The sequence below is a fragment of the Rhinoraja longicauda genome, chromosome 7 (genome assembly GCF_053455715.1).
Source record: "Rhinoraja longicauda isolate Sanriku21f chromosome 7, sRhiLon1.1, whole genome shotgun sequence".
In the NCBI taxonomy this organism is placed as follows: domain Eukaryota; kingdom Metazoa; phylum Chordata; class Chondrichthyes; order Rajiformes; family Arhynchobatidae; genus Rhinoraja; species Rhinoraja longicauda.
The window spans coordinates 44401817-44427429 of record NC_135959.1 but is presented as its reverse complement, the minus strand read 5'-3'; the positions used below and the strand labels follow the sequence as shown (position 1 = coordinate 44427429).

Genomic DNA, 25613 nt, shown 5'->3' with positions numbered 1-25613 from the left:
AGAGTGCCTCCGAGATGGATTCTTAGAGCAGCTTGTACTGGCGGCAATTCTGGATTTAGTGTTGTCCAATGAATCAGATTTAATATGGGAACTCAAGGTAAAGGAACCGCTAGGAGGTAGTGATCATAATATGATGTTTTAATCTGCAATTTGGGAGGGAAAAGGTTAAATCAGGTTAAAGTGTCAGTGTTGCAGTTGAACAAAGGGGACCTTGAAGGCATGAGAGAGGAGCTGGCCAAGGTTGACTGGAAAAGGATCCTAGCAGGAATGACGGTGGAATAACAGCAATGGCAGGAATTTCTGGGCATAATCCAGAAGATGCAGGACCATTTCATTCCAAAGAGGAAGAAAGATTCTAAGGGGAGCAAGAGGCAACCGTGGCTGACGAGGGAAGTTAGGGATGGAATAAAACAAAAAGTAGCGGCAAGCCAGAGGAGTGGGCAACTTTCAAAGGACAACAAAAGGTAACAAAAAGGGCAATACGGGGTGAAAGGATGAAGTACGAGGGTAAGCCGGCCAAGAATATAAAGAAGGATAGTAAAAGCTTCTTTAGGTATGTTAAGAGAAAAAGATTAGTAAAGACAAACGTGGGTCCCTCGAAGGCAGAAACAGGTGAAATTATTATGGGGATCGAGGAAACGGCAGAGGAGTCGAACAGGTACTTTGGTTCTGTTTCACTAAGGAAGACACAAACAAACAATCTCCCAGATGTACTGGAGGACGGAAGATCTAAGGAGACACTAGAGGAACTGAAAGAAATTTGCATTTTGATGCCTGTTTCTGTGCCATACATCCTTGGGAATTCTTTCAGAAAAAGTTCAAAGTAAATTGGACAGCTCATTTTACAATGAGTAGAAACACCTCCTTTTGTGCCATGATTCTATAAATGATTCCTTTTATTTAGTTTAAAAAAATACCAGCAATAAGGAAAGTGACAGAATTTATTGTAGTAACCCAAATATTTGAGCCTTAGTTTACAGAATTTACACAAAATAACATTCCAAGCATATTTTTTTAAAATGTAAGGCAACAGTGTCCAGATCACATAAAGATCTTTCGAGTTTCTATAGCGACACTAAAAATTCAGACCACCTCACATTAAACTACATGTGCATTAATTACAAAAGGACTCTACCCCACCCAATTACAGTATGAACTCTCGGCAAGGCTACACTTAATGTTTAATCCCAGGAACTAGCAGAGCAACTATTTCTTAGTTAAGAAATAACTTAAGGCTTCAAGTATTCCTAGTGGAGTTTCATTAAGTGTCATCGGGCCTCCTTCCAGTCCCACCTATTTGCACTAACCAGCCACCCACCCCGTCCAACCCCACACCTTCTCATTCCCATGACATTCTGCAAAGGGACAACAGCAGAATTCAGCAGTACATACACATGATTGTGCAGCACTTCTCCAGAACTACAAATGAGACAATTCTATTTACTGGTCCAGAGAGCAAAACACAAATAGATATACATCACCTAATTAGAAGAGGTAGCATTAATACTTAGATTATAAAGACACTTTACAGATGTATAGTATGCTTAGTTTTTAACTAGTATAATTTATTTGCTGAATATTATTTAACTTTGATCTGCTTCACCCATGCAAGGTCACCGTTCTTTTCACAAGACCTTTTGTGCAGATATATAATACGCATGACACTGATCTTGAAAATAGAATCGTGATGAAGTTATTTAATCATGTTTCTTTTGATAAATTTATTTACCTCATATTTTGTGTAATACTTTGCACCACATAATCCTTTAGAAATTTTGAATTTTCAAATTGTTTAAAACAAAGAAATATTTAATAAATAACTAAGCTTTAATAACATTTATAAACTATGACACTGGAAATGAGTCCCAATCAATAAATTCTCACCATTGCCATTTAAGCGATCTGTGGAAGCAGCTTCAACAGCCAAAAGCTCAAACCTTATTTTTAACTGAAACATTCCCATGTCTTAAATGTTACACCATGTGCAGAAACAGTTCCCCTCTTTACAGAGCATAGTTCAGATAAGGCAAATGTCAACTTCAAATCAAGAACATTAATTGCCAGACTGCATCTTGGAGAAGTGTGAAAAAATAATATTCATATACTTCAACCATAATGTTCAAAGTATGCCCTGAATAAAGCACCAAATCTTATGATAGGCCATTATAAATCACTGCGGAGTAAAAGATAAAGGCACCCATCGTGGGAAAACTTGCCCAATCTCAGAGATTACATTCAAGACCCAAAGGCAGACTGAATTACTGCACTGGAGAGTTTGCAAGTACATGCAAATGTTTCTTATGTACAAAAAGGCATTTTTTCCAGCAGTTATTCCTGTCCCCGGTGTACTAAAAGTTTTATAAATTGTAAATGAGCTAATATGGGTGTATGTTATCTAAATGAAACAGTTGTGATCTGTTCACAACCTGTGAACTTTCATCAAGCTAGTTTCCCATTATTAGTTCAGACATGGTTGGTATTTTGAGCAATTTCCCCCTAACTTTGCCAATCAAATACATCTCCATCAAAACATGCTCAAAGATTGTGAGGCAGTGTCAACAAGAATATCCCTCTTTTCAGATAGAAAGGAGGCCGATTTGGATGAACTGAAAGCCTTCTTTGAAATAAATTAAATTTTATTCCACTCATTAATGGCACTTTTAAAAGAGCATCAAAGCAGTAAACTTTCATGCTTCAGAAAGCAGTAAAAAAGACCCGTTTTCTGAATGTTCACTTCCAATATGAAGCCATATCTCCAGAGTGTGCACATTGGAAAACTGCAAGCTCTATCAATACGATTTAAAATCAACCCAAGAAAATTGTAGTGGCACCTGTGGATAACATTTTCCTGTGAGATCTATCAAAATATATCCGAGTGCCCCATATTTATTAAGTTAATACAGCGTGGACCATCCCAAGAATTACAAGTTTTCCAAATTGTTAAATTAAATCTTCCACTATAATAAAGTGCAAATACCACATAAACACAACAAACAGCACAACAGAATTTCCTACACACCTCTCCATCTTCTGTTATGGATAACTGAGGCACACAGCCTCTGCAGCCAAACTTCTCGTTGTGAAAATCTGATATTTTGGTCAAATTACTTCAGGAGTAAAGAGGCTTAAAAGTTGGTTGTCAATATTTTTAGTATTTGCACAGTGATTACATTAAAAAAAACCCAACTTTAATAATTCTTCAAACCTTGTTCCCTCTAGGTAAAACTTTCTGAAGATTGTGCTCAACTTCTGTAAACATGACCAAGATCAATATTATTAGTGCAAGGAACCGCCATAAACCCTGAGGAATATGAAGTTTCAATATTGGAATGATTTCTAAAAACAGTCTGTACATTTCAGAATGTTGAACTACTAACTGGCTTTTACATTATTTAGGTGCCAAGTAAGAGAAAGTGTAGGATTCCCAAAGTATACCACATTTTAAAGCAAAATTAAGCAACACATTGGAAATAAATAAATAAAGCTCATGTGAAGGATCAGAAAAGAGACAAATAATTTCATACTGATTCTAACTGTATGGAGTTCTGTAGCTGACAAAATTTGAGTATTCGCAATAATTCATTGGGTTTCTGCTTAATCGGGAGCATACTCAGACTCAGTGCAGAGAAAACATTTTCAATCCTTACAAATAGATTTACATCTACCAGTACCGATGTACACACCATTTGTTTCCAAGTTGCTTGTGATCACAGGGAACTACTTAAAGACAAAATGATTTCTCCAATTACACACGTAAGCCTCACACTAGTTAGTGGAAGAGAACAGTAGTTAGAGGAAGAGAACAGTAACAGTAGCTGTTTTAGTCGCTCAGTCAAGATTGGTTAAAGTTCACACTTACTTACAAAATAAATTAAATACACTCAAACCAGACGACAAATATAAGGAACAAAGGTGGGTTATATTCAGAGGACACTTTGTCAAATCCAGATCAATGCACGTTTAAAAAAAAAACTAATGCCTGGAGGTTATCCTAAAAAAATCTCCATTGCAATTAAGTAATCAAGTAGTGATCTATATAGGCATTAACAACTGAATTGAACCAATTTTAGGGGCCAAGTGCCACCAAATACTGACTGCTTCCTTACAGATATCTTTGCTACACTCAGAGTTAAAAACAAATGGTGTATTAAACAGAGTGGCCACACTCTGTCCATTTCCCTGAATGCAGCACATGGTATTCTTGTTTAAATATTAAGGAAATAGCACATGGAGTATTCTTGTTTAAATATTAAGGAAATCATCGCGCATACAACATGTAGGTAACTTCCCTTTTTAAATGAAATCTGCATTTCCAAGACATCACCAAGTTTTCAGCAAGATAAAAGAAATTCTGCTCATTTTCAGAGGTCAGTGGATGATGGCTGGTTCAATGGCCGTGATCTGAAGGGCATTGGTTTCATTGGACCAAACACGCTGGTAATCCCACTGCAGACTTTACACTTTGGGAGTTGAACTGCAGATGCACCTTTACAGCATAGTTACACAGTGATAATCATCATAAAATGTTAACGGAATTCCAAGCCACTAATAATTATTTTCCCCTCAAGTTGCACTAATGTCAAATCTTCACAATTACTTACTTTCAAGGAACCATTAACATCAATTGCACCACCCGACACCCAAAGCACGTAATTTTTATCCAATAAAATGCTCTACAAAAACATTAAATTGAATGTCGAGTCTCTGTATAAGTACAATATTTACAATCCATGGCAGTGCAACCTCACCGATTTCAATCTGAATTAATTAAGCAGAGTACATATTTTTGGACTGGAATTTCCAAATTAGATAATTCAGCAGTTACTTATCAAAACCACTTGAGCAATATTAAATTTTCAAGTCAATTCATGAGTGAAGTGCATAATTGCGTCATTGCCCACAAAACTGAATGGCTGATACTCCAAACATCTTCCATACTACTGCACACTTGATCCAAACGTTTCCCAGAAGCGCTCTTCCAGGTATGTAAGCAAATACCATGTCTTCTCTGATTCAGCAGGTCATTTTTGCCATGCCAAGCTCCAAATTAACCAATTTGGGCTCGGCTTTGGAGAAGCTTGGTTTGAGGTCTTTGCATCCATCTTCAGGAATGTTACTACCTTCCACCGTTCGAAACGGGTTAGTTCCCGGTGTGCTTTGCCGTTCCTTACACATTTTATCAGTGGTCTTTATCGTCTGTGACAATCGGCTAACCAAATGGAATGGCTCTTTTTTGATAACTGTACGTGGTTTCTCCCCCAGTTCTATTATTTTCTGTAAAAGAACAAAGTTTAAAAAAAACAGAAATCCTCAATTAGTTGGAAAGTCTTTGGTTGAAGAAAACACATCAAAATTACTATGGTCAAAAGACACAAATTTAAGATACGATATGTAGTACAACTGAGTATAGAAGTTAGGACAGACACAAAAAGCTGGAGTAACTTAGCGGGATAGGCAGCATCTCTGGAGAGAAGGAATGGGTGATATTTTGGGTCGAGACCCTTCTTCAGTTAGAATGTTATGTTACAGTTATATAAGACATTGCTGAGGCCATATTTGGAGTATTGTGTTCAGTTTTTGTCACCCTGTTACAGGAAAGATGTTTAGAGATATATATAATATAAGAAAATAACTGCAGATGCTGGTACAAATCAAAGGTATTTATTCACAAAATGCTGGAGTAACTCAGCAGGTCAGGCAGCATCTCAGGAGAGAAGGAATGGGTGACGATTCGGGTCGAGACCCTTCTTCAGACTGATGTCAGGGGGGCGGGACAAAGGAAGGATATAGGTGGAGACAGGAAGATAGAGGGAGATCTGGGAAGGGGGAAGGGGAAGAGAGGGACAGAGGAACTATCTAAAGTTTGAGAAGTCAATGTTCATACCACTGGGCTGCAAGCTGCCCAGGCGAAATATGAGGTGCTGTTCCTCCAATTTCCGGTGGGCTTCACTGTGGCACTGGAGGAGGCCAGGTCAGACTGGGAATGGGAGGGGGAGTTGAAGTGCTCAGCCACCGGGAGATCAGTTTGGCCAACGCGGACAAACTCTAATCTAAGAAAATTAGCAGTCTGAAGAAGGGTCTCGACCCGAAACGTCACCCATTCCTTCTCTCCTGAGATGCTGCCTGACCTGCTGAGTTACTCCAGCATTTTGTGAATAAATACCTTAGTTTAGAGATGCACAAACTCCACAGACAGCACCCGAGGCACAATCGAACCCGGGTCTCTGCCGCTGTGAGGCAGCAGCTCTACCAGCCGTGCCCCCCTCAAATTTGTTTCCAGTCAGAGTAAAATAGGCAATATTATTTGATGTAAATTTATCACACTCAGTGGGGCCACACTTTGTACACATCGCATTTTGTATCAACTCACTTTCTCCAACTTTTTGGCTTCAATCTCCAGTTGTTTATTCTGTTCACTGAGAGATAAAACTAGTCCAAGTTGTGATTGGCGGGGATGGATTGTTTTATCAAACTGATGATACATACTGCGCCAAAACCTGTAATCACAATGAAGAATTGGAAATTAGGAGAAAGTTAATTTAGTTTACAGATACAGCGCGGAAACAGGCCATTCGGCCCACCGAGTCTGTGCCGAACAGCGATCTCCCCGAACACTAGCACTATCCTATACACTAGGGACAATTTTACTGCAGCAAATTAACCTAAAATCTTGTACGTCTTGGGAGTGTGGGAGGAAACTGGAGCACCCAGGAAAAACCCACGCGGTTACAGGGAATTTGTACAAACTCTGTACGGACAGCACCCGTAGTTTGGATCAAACCCGGGTCAACATGAGCTTTACATTCATTGTGCACATTTTTTTAAACAGAAGTCCAAACTTACTTAAAGTTGAAGGAGACTGTGTTTGGTTCAATCACCTTATGTACGCAGGGAAGATTAGGATCGTAGAGTGGGTTCAAATATTTATGTTGATTTTCCAAAAGGAATGACCATAAGGAATGTGTCTTGTGTTTAATACTGCAAAAAAAAATTGTTACAAGTATTGCTTTTCCAACAACAGTGTTTAAAAACCATAAATTCTCAAATTTAATAGTCCTTGCAATAGTCAAGCAATTGTCATCAATTCTCAATCAAATTTTAAATGGGGAATATTAATTACTTTCATATTAAATCACAGACCTCTAACAATCTCCATGAATTTAACGACAATAATCAAAAACTAACAGCAGGACACAAGGAGAATCCTCTAATATGAGGATGTGTCAGCAATCCTCTTTGCATTAATCCCCTAGTTCATCTTGACATTAGTGTTTCTCGGCCTATTGCCCCCAAATCAGTTTCTGCAAGCACCAATATTCTCTTTCTGTAATTTCCTAAGGCAATGTCTATGTTATAGATCTTCTGTTAATATTCTGTGCAATTTGTCAAGGCAAGTCGAATATATGCACAAATTCATAATTCCTCAGATATACAACTGTTCATTAAAATAATTCGAGTTAATTCCAAACAGTTTCAAGTTACATTTTAATTTCAGGTACTCCCCAACTTAATAATAGTTATTTATATCATATACAATTTTTTGAGATGTTGATTGAGGTAGAAAAGTCAGCATTGTAGCACGTTAACACACCTCAATATTAATAGTACGATATCCCATAATGAATATAATTATATATACTACCTATTAGAATGCAAAGAAGTATCAAGTCTACAATGTACACACATAACATAACATAACATAACAACACTTTATTGTCACTCGGCACAACACCGAGCGAAATTTCAGCAGTCACACAAAATACAGCAAAAAGAAAAGAACACAGGACACCCGACCCCAACACAAACATCCATCACAGTGACTCCAAACACCCCCTCACTGTGATGGAGGCAACAAAACTTCCCCTCTCTTCTAATCTCAAATTTGCTGCAAAGCAAAGCAATCGTTTTTTATTAATCTTGACATTTAGTTTAGAGATATAGCGCGGAAATAGGCCTTTCGGGCCACTGAGTCCACGCAGACCAGCGATTCACATACACTAGCACTATTCTACACAATAGGGACAATTTACAATATTTAAAGAAGCCAATTAACCTACAAACCTGTACGTCTTTGGAGCGTGGGAGGAAACCGGAGCACCTGCAGAAAACCTACACAGTCACAGCAAGAACGTACAAACTCCATACAGACAGCAGACGTAGTCAGGAACGAACCCAGGTCTCTGGCGCGGTAAGCAGCAACTCAACTGCTGCAGACCGTGCACCCCTACGCTGGCCCCTTGCATGCTCTGAGTCACACAGTCACTGTGCCTGTTACTTCACCAAACCCACCAGATCAACGTGCAACACTTACTTCATGTCTTCCCGTTCTTTCTGGCAGTTTCCAATGAAGTTCCCGAATTGGCAGGAATTAACATATCCGTGTATCTCAAGCAAGTACGCTTCACTGAACTCAAAAACCCGAGGGAACTGCTCTGTGATGTGCCACACACATTCAATAAACTGGGTGAACACTGGTGATACTTCTTTGGTGTCTCCATCAAGTTGGCCGCATCTACAAAACATAACGAGGCGAGGCAGGAAAAACAACATTAAATTTATAGCATTCTTTTAAAAAAAAACTTATTTTCTCACTTAAAATACAACTCTGGTCTAAAAGCAAACGAAGTGGCAATACTGAAATAGAACGTAGAACAGTACAGCACGGGATCAGCCCCGTCGGCCCACAATGTCTGTGCCAAACTTGATGCCAAGTTAATCTCCTCCGCCTGCACACGATCCATATCCCTCCATTTCCTGAATTTCCATGTGCCTATCTAGAACCCTCCCAAACGTCAAAAAACAGATTTCTCCATTGGATTTTCACCGTAATTGGAAAGGTGCCTCTTGTAAAATTGCATTGGAAAGATAATTGCTTCCCAACTTTTGGCTAACAATGGACTTTTCTTCACATCAAAATTTAGGGCGGCACAGTGGTAGAGTTGCTGCCTTACAGCGCAAGAAACCCGGGTACAATCCTCACTATGGGTGCTGCCTGGACGGAGTTTGTATGTTCGCCCTGTGACCGTGCATGGGTTTTCTCCGGGTGCTCTAGTTACCTCCCACTCTCCAAAGACATACAGGTTTGTAGGTTAATTGGCTACAGTAAAAAATGTGTCAATTGTCTCTAGTGTGTGGGATAGTGCTAGTGTACGGGGTGATCACTGGTCAGCGTGGACTTGGTTGGCTGAAGGGCTGTTTCTGTGCTATATCTCCAAAGTGAAAAAATTATTTAATTTTAAAAAGATACCGTAGTTCAAATCTTTGATAATCTGACAGAAAGACAATTGATTTTGCAAAGAGTACTTTACCATATGGACATTTGGAACACTTATTAAGCCTCATCCATGTGGTACTTAGAAATAAATCATTTAACAGCAATTCACATTAAACCCTTTTCAACAGTTAAAAAAAAATTCCACACAAGTATTACTTGCATTACCTGTCAGCAAACTTGTGACCAAATGAAATCCAGTCTTTTTCTATCAAAACCTTGCAATAGAAAATATAAGTTATAAATGCATGAAATACTTCCAATTTTTTAAATTTTAAATTCCCCCGGGTTGTTTCTCCACTCATCCCCCCCCCCCCCCCCCCCGCTCTTCTTCTGCTTCTCCCACATTCTGTCCCCTTCCTACACACAGTCTCCTCCCCCCCATCATCCATTTTTGCCGCTAAGCCCCTCGTAGTTCCATCCATCTATTTCACCCATGCCCTCCCACCCCTTCTGGTTCTGGTTGCAGATGTCACTCACTTATCCGCTAAAATATCTCCCATTATCACCTACATGGTCACGGAGAGAATGTTAGAAATTCCACACAGACAGCACCCGAGGTTAGGATCGAACCCGGCTCCCTGCCGCTGTGAGACAACAGCTCTATCAGAGATCCTGACCCCTGGCGCTGTCTGTGTGGAGTTTGCACCTTCTCCTTGTGACCACTTGGGTTTAGTCCCACATCACAAGATGTGAAGGTCAATCAGCCTATGTAAATTGCCCCTATTGTGTAGGATGTGAATGAGAAAGTGGGATATCGTAGAACGACTGTGAACGAACAGGTGATCGATGGTTGGTGGAGACTCGGTGGGCCAAAGGGCCTGTTTCCATGCTGTATCTTTCAGTCAATAACCTTCCATATTATCAGATTCCAACACTGGCAAACTTTGTGCTCCTGCTAATAACCTTCCAGCAGCTGTCTCCACCTTCACCCGCCCCTAGCTCTATCTGCCTCCTTTTCCTCTCTTCTGTTTATCTCCATCCATCATCTATCTGCCTCGTCACCCCCCCTCCCCCTGCACACGCACTCCACCCTTACCCCTCCCCTACCTGGTTCCATATGCCCCGACATCCATCAACACTCCCTAGCCCACCAGTCACTTCTCATCCCCCTCTCACCACACCCCCTCTCCTCTTTACACTGGCAACTTCCACTCTCCCCTCTCCGTCCTGATGCATGGTTTCGATCCGAAACGTCAACCATTCCTTCCCACCCATGGTTACCGTTCAATCTGTTGAGTTCCTCCAGCAGATCATTTGCTTTCCAGATTCCAGCATCTGCAGTCAGCAGGTCAAGGCACGACAAGTGTAATTAACAGGTATCTCAGTGAGAGATACTGGGAACTGCAGATGCAGGTTTACAAAGAAAAAGAGTGTTGAGAAAAAAGGAGTGGCAGCATCTCCGGAGAACACAGACAGGTGCTGTTTCAGGCTGGGACCCTTCGTTAGATTGAATGTGTGAGTGTGTGTGTGGGCACAAAGAGAAGGCTGGAAGAGAAGTGAGGGCAGGACTAAGCCTGGCGAGTGATAGGTGGACACAGGTGAGGGAAGGAGAATTGATTGGCAGATGGTTGGACAAAAGTCAGTGATGAAAGGGCAAACATTGTGAAATGAGGATAGAAGATGTGTGAATTGTGAAGCCAGAGGAGGGAATATAGGGTGAAGGGGAGAAATGTGTGCAAGTCCAGGTGAGGTACAGTTAAGAGGGAAGGAAGGGGTAAAAAAGAGAGAGGGGAGAGAATTCTCAACAATCTGGGTGCCTACAGTTTGTGAGATTAATCAAAACCAGGGTTATTTATCAAGCCCTGTCATGTGGTACAATAAATTCTGAATTGTTATTCATCAAATTGAATACAATCTGCACAGAGCTAAACGGATGATAATGATCTTTACTTACCATAAATCCTTTTATTGTTCTGTAATATGGATCCAGGAGCAAAGAACCCAAAGAACAGACCTGTGCAGTACGATCCCAACCATCAGAGCAATGGACTAAGACGCTGGCACCATCATATCCAACCGCCTGGACAAAGTAAAGAGAAAGGCAAGTCATGGAGCCATCAAGCTAACATTTCTTTAGGCCATCAAGTGCAGAAACTCCAGGTTTATATATAATTTTTATTTAAACATTTTGTCAAGGCTTTGATGTTAATTTTTGCAAACATAAGGTAACGTCACCCATTCCTTCTCTCCTGAGATGCTGCCTGACCCGCTGAGTTACTCCAGTATTTTGGGTCTACCAGGTAATAAATCCTATCCTATCCTATCCATGTCCACCAGAGATGCTGCCTGACCCGCTGAGTTACTCTTAGCACTTTGTCTTTTTTTTTTGAAAACCAACATCTACAGTTCCTTGCCTCTATTTTAGTAAAGTGTGTATCTCTCATTTAATTAACTTTTACTTCAAAGAATTGATCCTCTTACTTGAGAGCACCATTGTAGTTGGGCTAATAAAATTCTTATAATGAAATGATAACATACAAACTGATCAAATAGCAACCATATTATCTATGTTTCTTTCATAGAAATATTACTTGTCAGAGATGAAACATAGAAACATAGACAATAGGTGCAGGAGGAGGCCATTTGGCCCTTCGAGCCAGCACCGCCATTCATTGTGATCATGGCTGATCATCTGCAATCAGTAACCCGTGCCTGCCTTCTCCCCATATCCCTTGATTCCACTAGCCCCTAGAAGTTGTACTGTGGTGCAACTGGTAGAGCTACAAATGAAAACTCATTAAAATATATATATATATGTATATAATTAATTAACATTCATTACATATTTTTAAATATTAAGTTTGTAAAATGTTGATAAGCTGGAAAGATGCAGAGAAGATTGATGTTTCCAGAACTCGAGAGCCTGAGCTATAGGGAGAGGTTGAGCAAGCTAGGACTTAATTCCTTGTAGTGCAGGAGGATGAGGGGGTGATCTTGTACATCACCAGAGAGGGATGTGCCCACATGAGAATCCCAATGATACATTTGCGTCTACATGATCAGTTTGTATGTACTTGCAGATGTAGTTAGTTATTGTCTTTAGCAGAAGTGTGTATAAGCAGTTTAGACACTACTTTAGCTTTGGGCTTGATTTTCTTGGTTGAGCGCTTATCCTGGTGTTATACCACATACTTTGTGTTTTAATAGTAATAGAGATGTATAACATGAGGGGAATAGATAGGTAAAGACAGAGTTTTTTTACCCAGAGCAGGGGAATCAAGAACCAAAAGACATAGGTTTAAGGCAAGGAAAGATTTAATGGGAACCCGAGGGGCAACTGTTTTTACACAAAGGGTGATAGCTATATGGAACGAGCTGGCGGAGGAGGTAGTGGAGGTAGGTACTATTGCGATGTTTAAGAAACATTTAGACTGGTACATGGATAAGATAGGTTTAGAGGGATATGGGCCAAACGCAGGCAGATGGGACTAGTGTAGATGGGGCATGTTGGTCAGTGTAGACAAGTTGGGCTGAAGGGCCTCTTCGCACGCGGTATGACACTATGTCTGACCTATGAAATTGTACTTACTTTAGCAAGAAGTGCAGCAGCATCCAAAATAGCTTTGATGTGGCGAAGCCATCCAGAACTCTCCAAACCACTCAAGAAGTCATTTGGAGTTAAAGCTTTGGTTCCACACACTAAAAACCAGAAAGTATATATTTAGTACAATTCAGAATAAGCTTTTAAGCTTGTGCATATGACAAGAACAGCATATTTTTTGCTTTCTCAACTACAAATAATTTTTGTTTTGTCCTTCACAAAAGTAACAAAAAGGATTTTTCTCCATACAAAACTTGAGAATATGCTCAAACATTCATTGGTGTTCGTGACTCGGTTAATCCCTCTGCTTAATTAATAACGTAAACACTGCAGAAACATTGGCTCTTTGATGACACTAAATAATACTTCTAGTTGAAAATCTCTTGGCTTCCTTGCCGAGCGCAGCGGGAGTGGATGCATGTTTTAATCAAACACTACAAGTGTGAAAACAAGAAGATGCAAGAAACAGGCAAGAGTCCAAGTAACATCTGTATTCAGAACGAAGGAGATGACAGATGGGGACCCCACACCTTAATTATAATCATCATTTTCAATAACCTTTAGAATCAGTTGTACAGCATTAAATAAGACTCCTCGGCCCATTGTACCTCATTGCATCTATGCCGATCATGCCCATCTAATAAGATCATCAGACATAGGAGCAGAATTAAGCCATTCGACCCATCAAGAATAACTAGGGTGGTTTAGGAAATTTGAAATACTGAACAAATTTATAATCGCAGGCAAATGAGACTAGCCTATATGGGGCATCTTGGTCGGCGTGGACGAGTTGGGCTGAAGGGACATTTTCCATGCTATATGACTATGTGAATGATTATCCAAAGCTCTTATCCCAAACTGACATCCTTTATTGGAAAACTCAAGCAATTTAGGCACAGCTATGATTCACCCGTAAAGAACAGTGAATAAACAATGCTTTTGGAAATTAATTTCTGCATCACTCATCGTTTTCAGATGGGATCGTTTTTAGAGGGTGGTGAATCTGTGGAATTCATTGCTACAGACGGTTGTGGAGGCCAAGACAATGGATATTGTTAAGGTGGAGATTGACAGATTCTATATTAGTAAGGATGTCAGGGGTTACGGGGAGAAGGCAGATGAATGGGGTTGAGAGAGAAAGTTAGATCAGTCATGATTGAAAGGCGGAGTAGACCTCATGGGCCAAATGGCCTAATTGTGCTCCTATAACTTATGAAAATATGGAAAAGAAAGTACACTCACAAGGTTCATTTCCATCAAGTTGAGATGCGACTTGTTACTAAAAGTTACCTTCACTGACTTTCTGCAAGCTTCCTCTCATTACGTGGATATTCTCAATACCAACAAACTGGAACCTAATATTGGAATAATTGTCTTCATTTTCATATCCTTTGCCCGCAGCTCGATTTGCCATTGCATTTAGCTGTAAAAAAATAAATGGATAACTCACAAAACCTGTTGCAGATCGAGGGTAAATCGGTTTTTGCTATGAATGAGAATTTAAATGTTAAAATTAACACATACTTTTGGCCTTGTATCCATTACGTACATGAAGTGACTGTTGGGATTGGCTTTACTTATTGCTTGCAGCATGTGTTCATCCTCTAGACACCGAGCACTGAAGCCAGACAACGGCTGACTGCACCTACATATGGCAGCCTGCAAGCAGGGGAAAGAACACGACCGGTGAAGTAGAAAGAGTATAACATCTATCAACAGAGAAGGCAAATTCAGTCATCGCTTTGGTGATGGTTCAATCACATCAAAGTACATGGGAAGCAATGCAACAAAGTTGGTAGAGCCACTGCCTCACGGCGTCACAGATCCACGTTCGATCCTGGCCTCAGGTGCTGCCTTTGTGGAGTTTGCACGTTCTCCCTGTGACCGTGTGGGTTTCCTCCGGGTGCTCCAGATTCCTCCCATGTCCCAAAGTCGTGTGGGTCTGTTGGTTAATTGGCCTCTTTAAATTGCTCCTTGTGGGTAGTGAGTGGGACAACATAGAACTTGTGTGAGCAGGTGATCAATGGCCAACATGGACTGAATGGGCCAGAGGACCTGTTTCCATGCTGTATCTTTCAGTTAAACAATTAAAAGGTTCAGTGGATAAGACAAAATTATTTTACCGCTATGAATGACGATCACTAACCGACACACATTCGGGAAAATTTACAATTTTCCCGAAGCCAATTAACCTACAAATCTGCACAACTTGAGTGTGTTAGGAAAACGGAGCACCAGGAGAAAACCAACAGGGAGAACATACAAACGCCATACAGATAGCATCGTAGCATCGGTAGTCAGGATGGAACCCAGGCCACTGGCGCTATAAGACAGTAACTCTACTGCAGTGCCACCGTGCCGTCCCGATGCAGGGTCTCAAGCCGAAACAGTGACAATCCCTCCTGCCATCCCACACACCTGGTACCATTGGATCTCGGAAGACTGCTTTTTTTAACATGGTTAAAAACAACATGCATTTATTTAACAGCAAATATCTCAGCAAAAATGTATTTTTCCCCACAACACTCTCCTATTTGGGTTAATGATTAACATAATCAAATTCTGCTGTGGGTTTGAACACAACTTTGACTCCGAAAATGCCATCAAGCCGCCATTCCACGAGAACATTGCCTCTGCCACTGGTTCATCTCCACAACCACTCTCGCCCTTCTCACTGCACTCTCTCGTGCTGTACCACTGCCCAAGGACTCAAACAGTTAAGTTAATTTAGTTAGTTTATTATTATCGTCACGTGTACCAAGGTAGAGTGAAAAGATTTTGTTTGCAGGCTCTTCAGTCAAACAAAATATAGATAGGGAAGGTTTAGAGGGATATGGGACAAATGCAAGCTGGAGGGACTAGTGTAGATGGAATATGTTGGTCGGTGTGGGCAAGTTGAGCCTAGGGGTCTGTTTCCATGCTGTATGACTCTAATATACATGAACACAATCAAGTCATCCACAGTGCACAGGTCTCGGCCACACCCCGACAGCAGGCCAGGCTCACCCGCTGTGGAACTGAGAGAGGGAAGCTGTTGAAGACAGTCTCTGCTCGCTCCTGAAGACTGGGAACCAGAGAGGAGGGTGGAGGGAGTTGGCAACGGACGCTGGACAAAGGGCCAGTAAGAAGAACCGGGGGTCTTACCTTCCTTGCCTTTAAGGTCAGCTGCGGGAGGCACCACTGGGCAAGGAGAAGAATGACAGTTGCGGGATGACTGGATGGAGGTGATGGCTGCAAATTGGGACTTCAAAATGGCGCCAAAACCTGGTGACTCTTGCATATAGACTCAGTGGGCCGTTTCTATGCATTCCGTGCTCAGCTGGGGATTGGACATATGTATGGCAATAATCTTACTGATCTGTATGCAAAATAAAAATGTCACTGTATCTTGGTACCGTGAAACATTGAAAGATAAACGATAACGGTCCTCTTTCCAAGTAAAGTCGCAATAATACAGTTTTGACTCTTTGCATTATTACGCCGTTTGGCACCTGGTCTCTCCTACATGACATTTCCTTTATTATCTCTTTTCCTCTGCCTTTCTCTGCATTTTATATTACGTCTTAATGCATGTGCTGGTGGCTTCACTGCAATGAATACGAACGCACCCCACTACATATCATTAATCATACCTGCTTTTGCTGGTAAAAATAGGACAATGTGGGGAATCGTCCTTTGCTCCTGAACTTGGAACTTCCAACTACAATGGGCTTGCTGACACTTTTGGGAACATACAGGTGTGTTGGGTATGTATCACAAATCTATTGAGGGGAAAAGCAAGAATAATTATGAAACAAAATGGAAAAAAAACCATATAAGACAGTTTTGTCATCACGATCATGACTCTACAACATCAACATTAATCTGATCAGCAAATTAAAAATTGCAAATTTTAAGCAACAAAGAATGCTATTTTAGAGGTAATTGAAAAGAATCCATTTTAAAATAAGCTGGAGGCGAGAAAAGGCCAGAAGAGTGCATACGTGATCAGATAATAAAAGGCTGAGAACACAAGACCACAATGCTGGATTGCCTGCATAAGACCCTCTTTCAAAAGAAAAACATTTGGTGCATTATGATGGTGAGGGGGAGGATAAAGAACAGCCCCACATAGGAAAACATGGAAGTTAATGTCAACAAGGAATGAGGGAGGAAGAAGATTATCACATCCAAGTGGTCATTGTTCATTTTGCATAGTCAAATCACACCAGCCTTGCCAGATAACCTGGTGACTGGGTGACTGCTTTGTGTAGCACATGGCTTCAGACCACAGGGGGGACCCTCAGTTTCTCATTGCCGATCGCTTTAATTCATCATCACACTGTGACCTTCCTGCACTTTTATAAGGATGTCCAACGCAAGCCCGATGAACAGTACCTCGTCTTCTGACTCTGCGTGTTAGACTTAATACAACTTCAGGGATCCTGCTATCTTTGGAGACAAGAAATTGTAGACACGGGAATCTTGAGAGAAAAGCACAGAGTGCTGGCAGAACTCAGCAAGTCAGGCAGCATCTTAGTTTTAGTGTAGAGATACAAAATGGAAACAGGCTCTTTGGCCTACTGAGTCCACACCAACCAGCCTGCTTGATATTGTTACAATTGTTATATGACAGATATTGTTAACATCAAGCTTCCTCCCACACTCGTACAGGTTTGAAGGTTATTTTTCTGCCAAGTGGGCTGAAGGGCTTGCTTCCATGCTGTATCTCTAAAATATAAAATATCACTTTTGAATGACAAGGAAATTGCCTATTAGATCCTCAGAATAGCAGTTGGAAACAGAAGCCAACATCTCTCACTGTGTTAGCATGTGGTATTTAAGTAGTAGGGATCAAGACTGGTTGATTTGATTGCCAATATCTAAATGGCCTGCAGTGGTTCCAATTCAACATACTTATGAATACCTGACTAAACACATGTATTAATAGTTCTTTTAAACTTTCAGTGCACCCTTACCTTGTAACTGCGGTTTACGTCTGTTAGCTGCCAGATTGCGTTTGGAATTCCCATACGACTATATTCATCGGTTAAATTAATGACTTTCCAGCCCATTTCCCTCTCGTATTCAGTCTTCTTCGGATGGAAAGCGAATGCATACAGGTCATCGTATTTTACTGGAATTGAGGAATATATTTAAATGCTTCACAAGCTTGAAAGAATTGCAAATGCTCACATACAAATGGAAATGAGATAACCTTAATTTGGCAGACCCCAAGTTTTCATCCGGAGTTAAAGATTTTTTTAACATTTAGAAAATAGGGGGATTTTCCAACAAGCCCACGAAAATTTGCTGGAATGCTGAGAATTATATTCTGCACTCTTTATCTTCCCCTTTGCCCCATCTATCGTATATGGAGTTTAGTTTGACTGTATTTATGAATAGTATTGTCTGATTGATTGGAGAGCATGCAAAATAAACCTTTTCACAGTACCTTGGTACAGATGACAATAATAAACCTAAACCTATATCTATTCTGTTTGGATAGTATACAAAGCCAAGCTTTTCACTGTACCTCAGTCTACGTGACATTAATTAACAAACCTAAACCTAAACAAAAGTCTCCTTACAAAGTGATGGTAGGATACGTACTGGGCTGTTAAAAATGGCTGTATTTAAACCCAAAGTAACAGTAAAATATTTGCAAGCAATTTAGATAGGAATTTATATAGATGGTCTAAAGATACAAAGTGCTGAAGTATCACAGCGGGTCAGGCAGCATCTCTGGAGAACATGGATAGGTGGTGTTTCTGGTCAGGATCAAAAATATATAGCACATGAAACATTATCTAGAACAGTACTGCACAAAAACAGGCTCTTTGGCACAATACGTCTGTGCCGAACATGACACCAACTCATACTGATCTTCTTTGCCTCTAATATTGCCCGAATATTATGTGCCTCCCCTGTAATATGTTGCTTCTGGGGAAACGTACAAACCTGGGGATGAAAGCTTGAGGAGAGAGTTGTAAATATCATGGCAGTCCCTTTCTCGCGGAATAATGAAGTGAATGACCCGAAAATTCTTGCACCGAATTGCAAGCGGGCACCCAACCGTTGTCAGGGGTAGCTTCTCCACAACAGCAATATGATGATGCATTATCTAAAACATAGAAATAAGGAGCAGAAATATTAATAAACTCAGAAATGCTCAAACAATGCGACATTCAATTTCTGTCTTCAACTATTTGAGGAATTGGAGGACTGGAGAAAATAAATTAAAGTGGCAAGAACCATTTCAAAAGTTCACACCAGAAAAGAATAGATGTTAAGATGGAACGAAATAGGAGTTAGAAACATTTATGAAAAAGCCAATAAGTACATATAAAAACAATAACATAAAAGTACATATGAAGCAGGAACTATCGCAACGTTTAAGAAACATTTAAACAGGTACATGGATAGGTTAGGTTTAGAGGGATATGGGCCAAACGCAGGCAGGTGGGACTCGTGTAGATGGGGCATGTTGGGCAGTGTGGGCAAGTTAGGCCAAAGGGCCTGTTTCCATGTTGCATGACGATATGACACTAATTGATGGGCCCTCTTCCACACTCAGCTCCTGTGCTTTCACAATGCATACACAATGAATAGTGTATGCATTGTGCATACATTTGGGAGTACTGAGGTACAGAGGGATGTTAGTGTAAAGATCCAAGGATCCTGTGAAAGTGGCAGCATAATGTGACGAAGGCAATGTGAAGGATCATTAGCCAGGGCGTAGCACATAAGAGCAGAGAGGTTAAGGTACAGCATTATAAGCTATTGGTTAGGCCACAGTTGGAACCGCGTGCACTTCTGGTGACCACACTACAGTAGGGACAGATATTAGGGTCGGGAGCAGAAACATTCACCATGTTGCTCAAGATGTAGCATTTCATTTATAAGAGACTGGGTACCATTGTGTCATGTAGCTTGGAAATAGCCCCTTCAGCTCAACTTGCCCATGCCAACCTACATGCCCCATCTACACTAGTCTCACCTGCCTGCGTTTGACCATTTCCCTCTAAACCTATCCTATCCATGTACATGTACTTCAGTTTTACTCCACTGTTATAATTTCACCTCAAGTTATAAACAAATTAGAAATTTTCTGACAAAAAAATGTGAAAATGTCAAGCATTATTTGTACAAGGGAACAAACTTACCCAGATTTCCTTTGGATTGACTGTAGTCACCTCTCTATAAATTAAATGGGTTGCAGTCAGATACAAGGTTCCAATAACTGACTTGTTACTTCCAAAACGATCCAATAACTTCACCTGCTCCACCTATAGGAAAGATGAGAGGAAAAAAATGAAAAATAGGGGAAGACTGGGCCTAATCCAAGCAACTCTCTGCGTGATAGTTCCAGAAGTGGATCTGCAATCACTCATTACAATTGCTCCACTCTTTTAAACCTCTACTCCAACAGCAGCATTTTTACTTTAAATATACTCTTAATCTCCTCTCGGATCTGTAGATTCTCCGACTACTATACGCTCTTCCCATTATCCTGTATCTGTACGCTGTGGACGGCTCGATTGTAATCATGGATGGTCTTTCCGCTGACTGGTTAACAGGCAACCAAAAGGTTTTCACTGTACCTCGGTACATGTGACAATAAACTAAACTGATAGTGCTTTACAGCCATGTGTTGGCGACTGTTGTAATGCTCTACTGCAGGCTTGGTAACAGGCTGCACAGATGTGGATCCTTCTTACTTAAACCTTTCTTAATTAATAGAAGAAGCACCACTGGCAGAATAGGGCAAATAGAATATTTTCACATTGACAAAGTTGATGTAATTTTAATCCTAGGTGGCAATGCCAATGCATGCAAAGATATGCAAGGAAAAAGCAAAACATTTTTTGTTTGTTTACAGTGGCAAGAAACTTGAAAAGGGAGCACAGTGGCACAACGATAGAGCTACCTCACAGTGCCAGAGACCCGAGTTTGATTCTGACTATGGTGGCTGTCTGTACAGAGTTTGTACGTTCTCCATGTGACCCTATGGTTTTCTCCGGGTGTTCAGGTTTCCTCCCACATCCCAAAGACGTGCAGGTTTATTGGTTAATTGGCTTCTATAAATTGTCTCGAGTGCGTAGGATAGAGCTAGCATACGGGTGATCACTGGTCGGGGTGGTCGATGGGCCAAAGGGCCTGTTTACACGCTGCATCTCTAAACTAAACATTCCCAAAAGAGTAAGTCAACAATGATTTCTACGCATTATTTGTCAACTATGTTAAGAAACACAACATAAGTGACCTAACACTAATAATAACGTTTTAGCCCTTTGCATAACTTTGAATAAAGTGTTGGGACAATAAGATGTCGACATGAGATTGTGACTCAAAATGAGAATGATGCCTTTGGCTAGTGCTTAAAAAGGGCTAGTTCCACTGCCATTCTTCTATGGTCTATTCAAGCTGTTTGGTTTTTGATCACTGCTGAAAATCATTGATTATATAAGATCATATATCAGTAGGCACTGAATCTAAAGCCAGGCTAGCTTGATTCTACTGCCTGATAGCCATCTAAAGGATGTTTGTACTTGTTCATTGCCAGTAATAATGCATTTAACATTGCTTACAAACAAGAACATTCTTTTTTGAACAGGACCATGCTTTACTTTATCAAAAATAGTGGTTCTGACTTTTGACATCCATTAAGGCTCCAGATAAATGTATGGAAAATATGTAGAATTAAGACTTTACTTTAAACATTAGACAATGTAGCGCAGAAACAGGCCCTTCAGCCTGAAGGGTCCTCGTCAGCCAGCGATCACCCTGTACACTAGCACTATCCTACACCTTAGGGACAGTTTACAATTTTACCGAAGCCAACTAACCTACGAACCTGCACATCTGTGGAGTGTGGGAGGAAACCGGAGCAAACCCACGTGGTCACAGGGAGAACATACAAACTCCGTACAGAGAGCACCCATAGTCGGGATCAAACCCGGGTCTCTGGCGCTGCAAGGCAGCAAAGCTACTGTTGCACCACTGTGCCACCCTGAAAATCATTGGCTTATTGCAAAAGGTTTATGACATTTATGGAAGGCAGTGGCCAAATTGCCTCAATGCATTCTGCTCATTTCATTAAGGAACCAAGATGCTATTCAGAAGTTATTTAGCAAACCTAGTTAATACATTACTGAGATGCCTGAATTAATTTATGGTCTACAGATTGAACATTTTATGGTATCAATGCAAATGGTTAAACAGAAGATCAAAAATAATTCACCCTTTTACAAAAGATCAAGATGAGTGGAGTTCAAAGGAACCTTCAAGTGTCAATTTACTTATGATAGATAGAACGTACTGGTCAGATCTAAGAAGGACATAAAGTGCTGGAGTAACTCAGTGGGTCAGGCAGCATCCCCAGAGAACATGGGTAGGTGACGTTTTAGGTCAGGACCCTTCTTCTGACTGATGGAGGGGAGGAAGGAAAGTTAGAAGAGAGGAGGAACAGGACAAAGCCTCACAGGTAACAGGTGAACACAGGTTTGGGGGGTGTAGGAAAATAACTGCAGATGCTGGTACAAATCGAAGGTATCACAAAATGCTGGAGTAACTCAGCAGGTCAGGCAGCATCTCAGGAGAGAAGGAATGGGTGATGTTTTGGGTCGAGACCCTTCTTCAGACTATGTCGGGGGGGTGGGACAAAGAAAGGATATAGGTGGAGACAGGAAGACAGAGGGAGAAGTGGGAAGGGGAAGAGAGGGACAGAGGAATTAACTAAAGTTGGAGAAGTCAATGTTCATACCGCTGGGCTGCAAGCTGCCCAAGCGAAATATGAGGTGCTGTTCCTCCAATTTCCGGTGGGCCTCACTATGGCACTGGAGGAGGCCCATGACAGAAAGGACAGACTGGGAGTGGGAGTTGAAGTGCTCAGCCACCGGGAGATCAGGTTGGTTAAAGTGGACTGAGCGAAGGTGTAGAGCGAAACGATCGCCGAGCCTGCGTTTGGTCTCGCCGATGTAGAGAAGTTGACATCTAGAGCAGCGGTTACAATAGATGAGGTTGGAGGAGGTGCAGGTGAACCTCTGTCTCCCCTAGAAAGACTGTTTGGGTCCTTGGATGGATTCGAGGGTTGGAGGTAAAGGGACAGGTGTTGCATCTCCTGCGGTTGTAGGGGAAAGTGCCCGGGGAGGGGGTGGTTTGGGTAGGAAGGCACGAGTGGACCAGGGAGTTACGGAGGGAACGGTCTCTGAGGAACGCAGTAAAGTGAGGAGATGGGAAGATGTGGCCAGTAGTGGGGTCCCGTTGGAGGTGACGGCTGATGGGGTGGAAGGTGAGGACGAGGGGGATTCTGTCCTTGGTACGAATGGGGGAGGGGGAGCAAGAGCGGAACTGCGGGATATAGAGGAGGGCCTAGTGAGAGCCTCATCTATAATGGAAGAGGGGAAGCCCTGTTTCCTGAAGAATGAGGACATCTCTGATGCCCGAGTGTGAAACACCTCATCCCGGGCGTAGATGCGGCATAGACGGAGGAATTGGGAGTAGAGGATAGACTCTTTGCAGGAGACAGGGTGGGAAGAAGTGTAGTCCAGATAGCTGTGGAAGTCAGTGGGTTTGTAGTAGATGTCAGTCACTAGTCTGTCTCCTGTGATGGAGATGGTGAGATCCTGAAATGGTAGGGAGATGTCAGAGATAGTCCAAGTATATTTAAGAGCAGGATGGAAATTGGAAGTGAAGTGTATGAAGTCAGTGAGATCTGCATGGGTACAAGAGGTAGCACCAATGCAGTCGTCGATGTAGCGGAGGTAGAGTTCGGGGATGGGGCCAGTGTACGTCTGGAACAGGGATTGTTCGACGTATCTGACAAAGAGGCAGGCACAGCTCGGGCCCATGTGAGTGCCCATAGCTACGCCTCTGGTTTAGAGGAGGTGGGAGGAGTCATAGGAGAAGTTGTTAAGGGTAAGAACCAGCTCTGCTAGGCGGAGGAGAGTGTTAGTAGATGGTGATTGGCTGGTTCTATGGTCGAGGAAGAAACTGAGGGCTTCAACACCATCCTTGTGGGGGATGGAAGTGTAGAGTGACTGGACATTCATGGTAAAGATGAGGGAGTGGCGGCCTGAAAACCGGAAGTTATCGAGGAGACGGAGAGCATGTTTGGGGGGGGTCGCAGTTATGATAGGAAGATGGTTGAATGTTTGGAAAAGCTGATAAGCTTGGCAATAAATAGGCTACATGAAAGACTTTCTACTGAGGCATGTTTTCCTCAAATGTTGCACTTGTCTGGACACATATGTGGTCAAGAAAGCTTTTGGTACAGTTGCCTTCATCAGTCAGAGCAAGAGCATAGAAGTTAGGACGTTATGTTACAGTTGTGCAAGCCAGTGTAAGGCTGCATTTGGAGTTTTCTGTTCAGTTTTGGTCACCTTGCTGTCGGAAGGATGTCACTAAGCCGGAAAGAGTGCAGAGAAAATTTACGAGGACGTTGCCAGGACTCGAGGCCCTAGGCTACGGGGAGAAATGGGCAAGTAAGGACTTTATTCCTTGGAGTGTAGCGGCTAAGGGGTGATTTTGTAGAGGTATTTAAAGTCATGAGGGTAATTGAGAGGATGAATGCACAAAGTATTTTATCCAGAGTATGGAACCAGAGGAAATAGGCTTAAGGTGAGAGGGGCATGGTTTATAGGAACCTGAGGTGTAACTTTTCCACTCAGAGGGTCGTGGATATGTGAATGAGATGTCAGAGGAGGTAGTTGAGGCAGGTACTATGACAACATTTAAGACATTTGGGCAGGTACATGGATAAGAAAGGTTTAGAGGGATATGGACCAAATGCAGACATACGGGACTAGCTAAGATGGGACATCTGAACAGCAAGGACGAGTTGGGCTGAAGGGCCTGTTTCAGAATCGTATGACTATATGACTCTTGGAGTCTACAGTGTTTAATTGTGACATCTGAAGTTAAGAGAACAAATGAAATTTTAACTTGCAGCATCTTGCATGTAAGCTCTTTACAGGGCTGTAAAGAGAATATGGTTTTAGTCACGTGTACCGAAGTACAATGAAAGTGTCTCAAGAAGTGGCACAACCTGAAATGTCATCTATTTATGTTCTACGGAGATGCTGCCTGAATGTCGTTACTCAGCACTTTGTGTCCTTTTGTGTAAACCAGAATTTGCAATTCCTTGTTTCTACAATGAAAGCTTTGTTTTGCATTCTATTCAATCAAATCAAATAATAAACAATCAAGCCAAAATTAGTGACCCCAATACTTTTAAGAACTTTGAAACTTCATGAGGCTCCAGAAACATGATGACTCTTTGTGTACTGTACCAGTGAAGTCTACTATTACACTACAATCATCGCACTTTTGTACTTACCTGTAATTGTGGTAATCTATAATATGATTTGACTAGATTGTATGCATAACAAAGAATTTCACTGCACTGTGTGTGACAATAAAGTATCATCATCACATGGAATTGCAGTTACTGGTTAATACAGAAAAAAATGTATAAAGTGCTGGAATAACAGTGAATCAAGCAGCTCTGGGGAACATGGACTGGGGGATACTGCGAGTTGGGACCCTCCTTCAGAACCAATGCCTGGGGATCGGGCAACAACTGAGGCCCGAGACCAATCTCCACCCAATAAACAATTCCACGCACAAATAAAAACACGGCTCTTAATAACTGCGGCCATCACCCACCTTCGGAGTTCGTATGTGCTCCATGTTAACTGAAGGGAGGTCGGCGGACGGTCTCAGACGTTGTTTTCAGCCACGGAGCAGCGCACGACCATCTCCTGCATCCCCGGCACCCTTCACGTCCGGCCCCAGCCCCGGGCCGCGGCGCAGCGC

General features: G+C 41.7%; 1 protein-coding gene across 2 annotated transcripts; it reads right to left on the bottom strand.

The window, feature by feature from the left end:
* Positions 1–940: 940 nt before the first annotated feature.
* On the bottom strand, positions 941–25613 carry mtmr6 (myotubularin related protein 6). 2 transcript variants are annotated; one of them, XM_078402416.1, is made up of 14 exons: positions 25464–25613; positions 19961–20083; positions 18756–18918; positions 17774–17931; positions 16448–16576; positions 14340–14474; positions 14106–14238; positions 12804–12913; positions 11169–11294; positions 9440–9489; positions 8312–8512; positions 6844–6978; positions 6371–6497; positions 941–5274 (listed from the first exon to the last, which is right to left on the bottom strand). In XM_078402416.1, exons 1-14 carry the CDS (start codon positions 25485–25487, stop codon positions 5014–5016), a joined length of 1875 nt encoding a protein of 624 aa, XP_078258542.1. In that variant the 5' UTR covers positions 25488–25613; the 3' UTR covers positions 941–5013. The 2 variants fall into 2 exon arrangements, with proteins under 2 accessions (XP_078258542.1, XP_078258543.1); XM_078402417.1 differs by lacking the exons at positions 19961–20083; positions 25464–25613 and having other exon boundaries at positions 17774–17890; positions 18756–18913.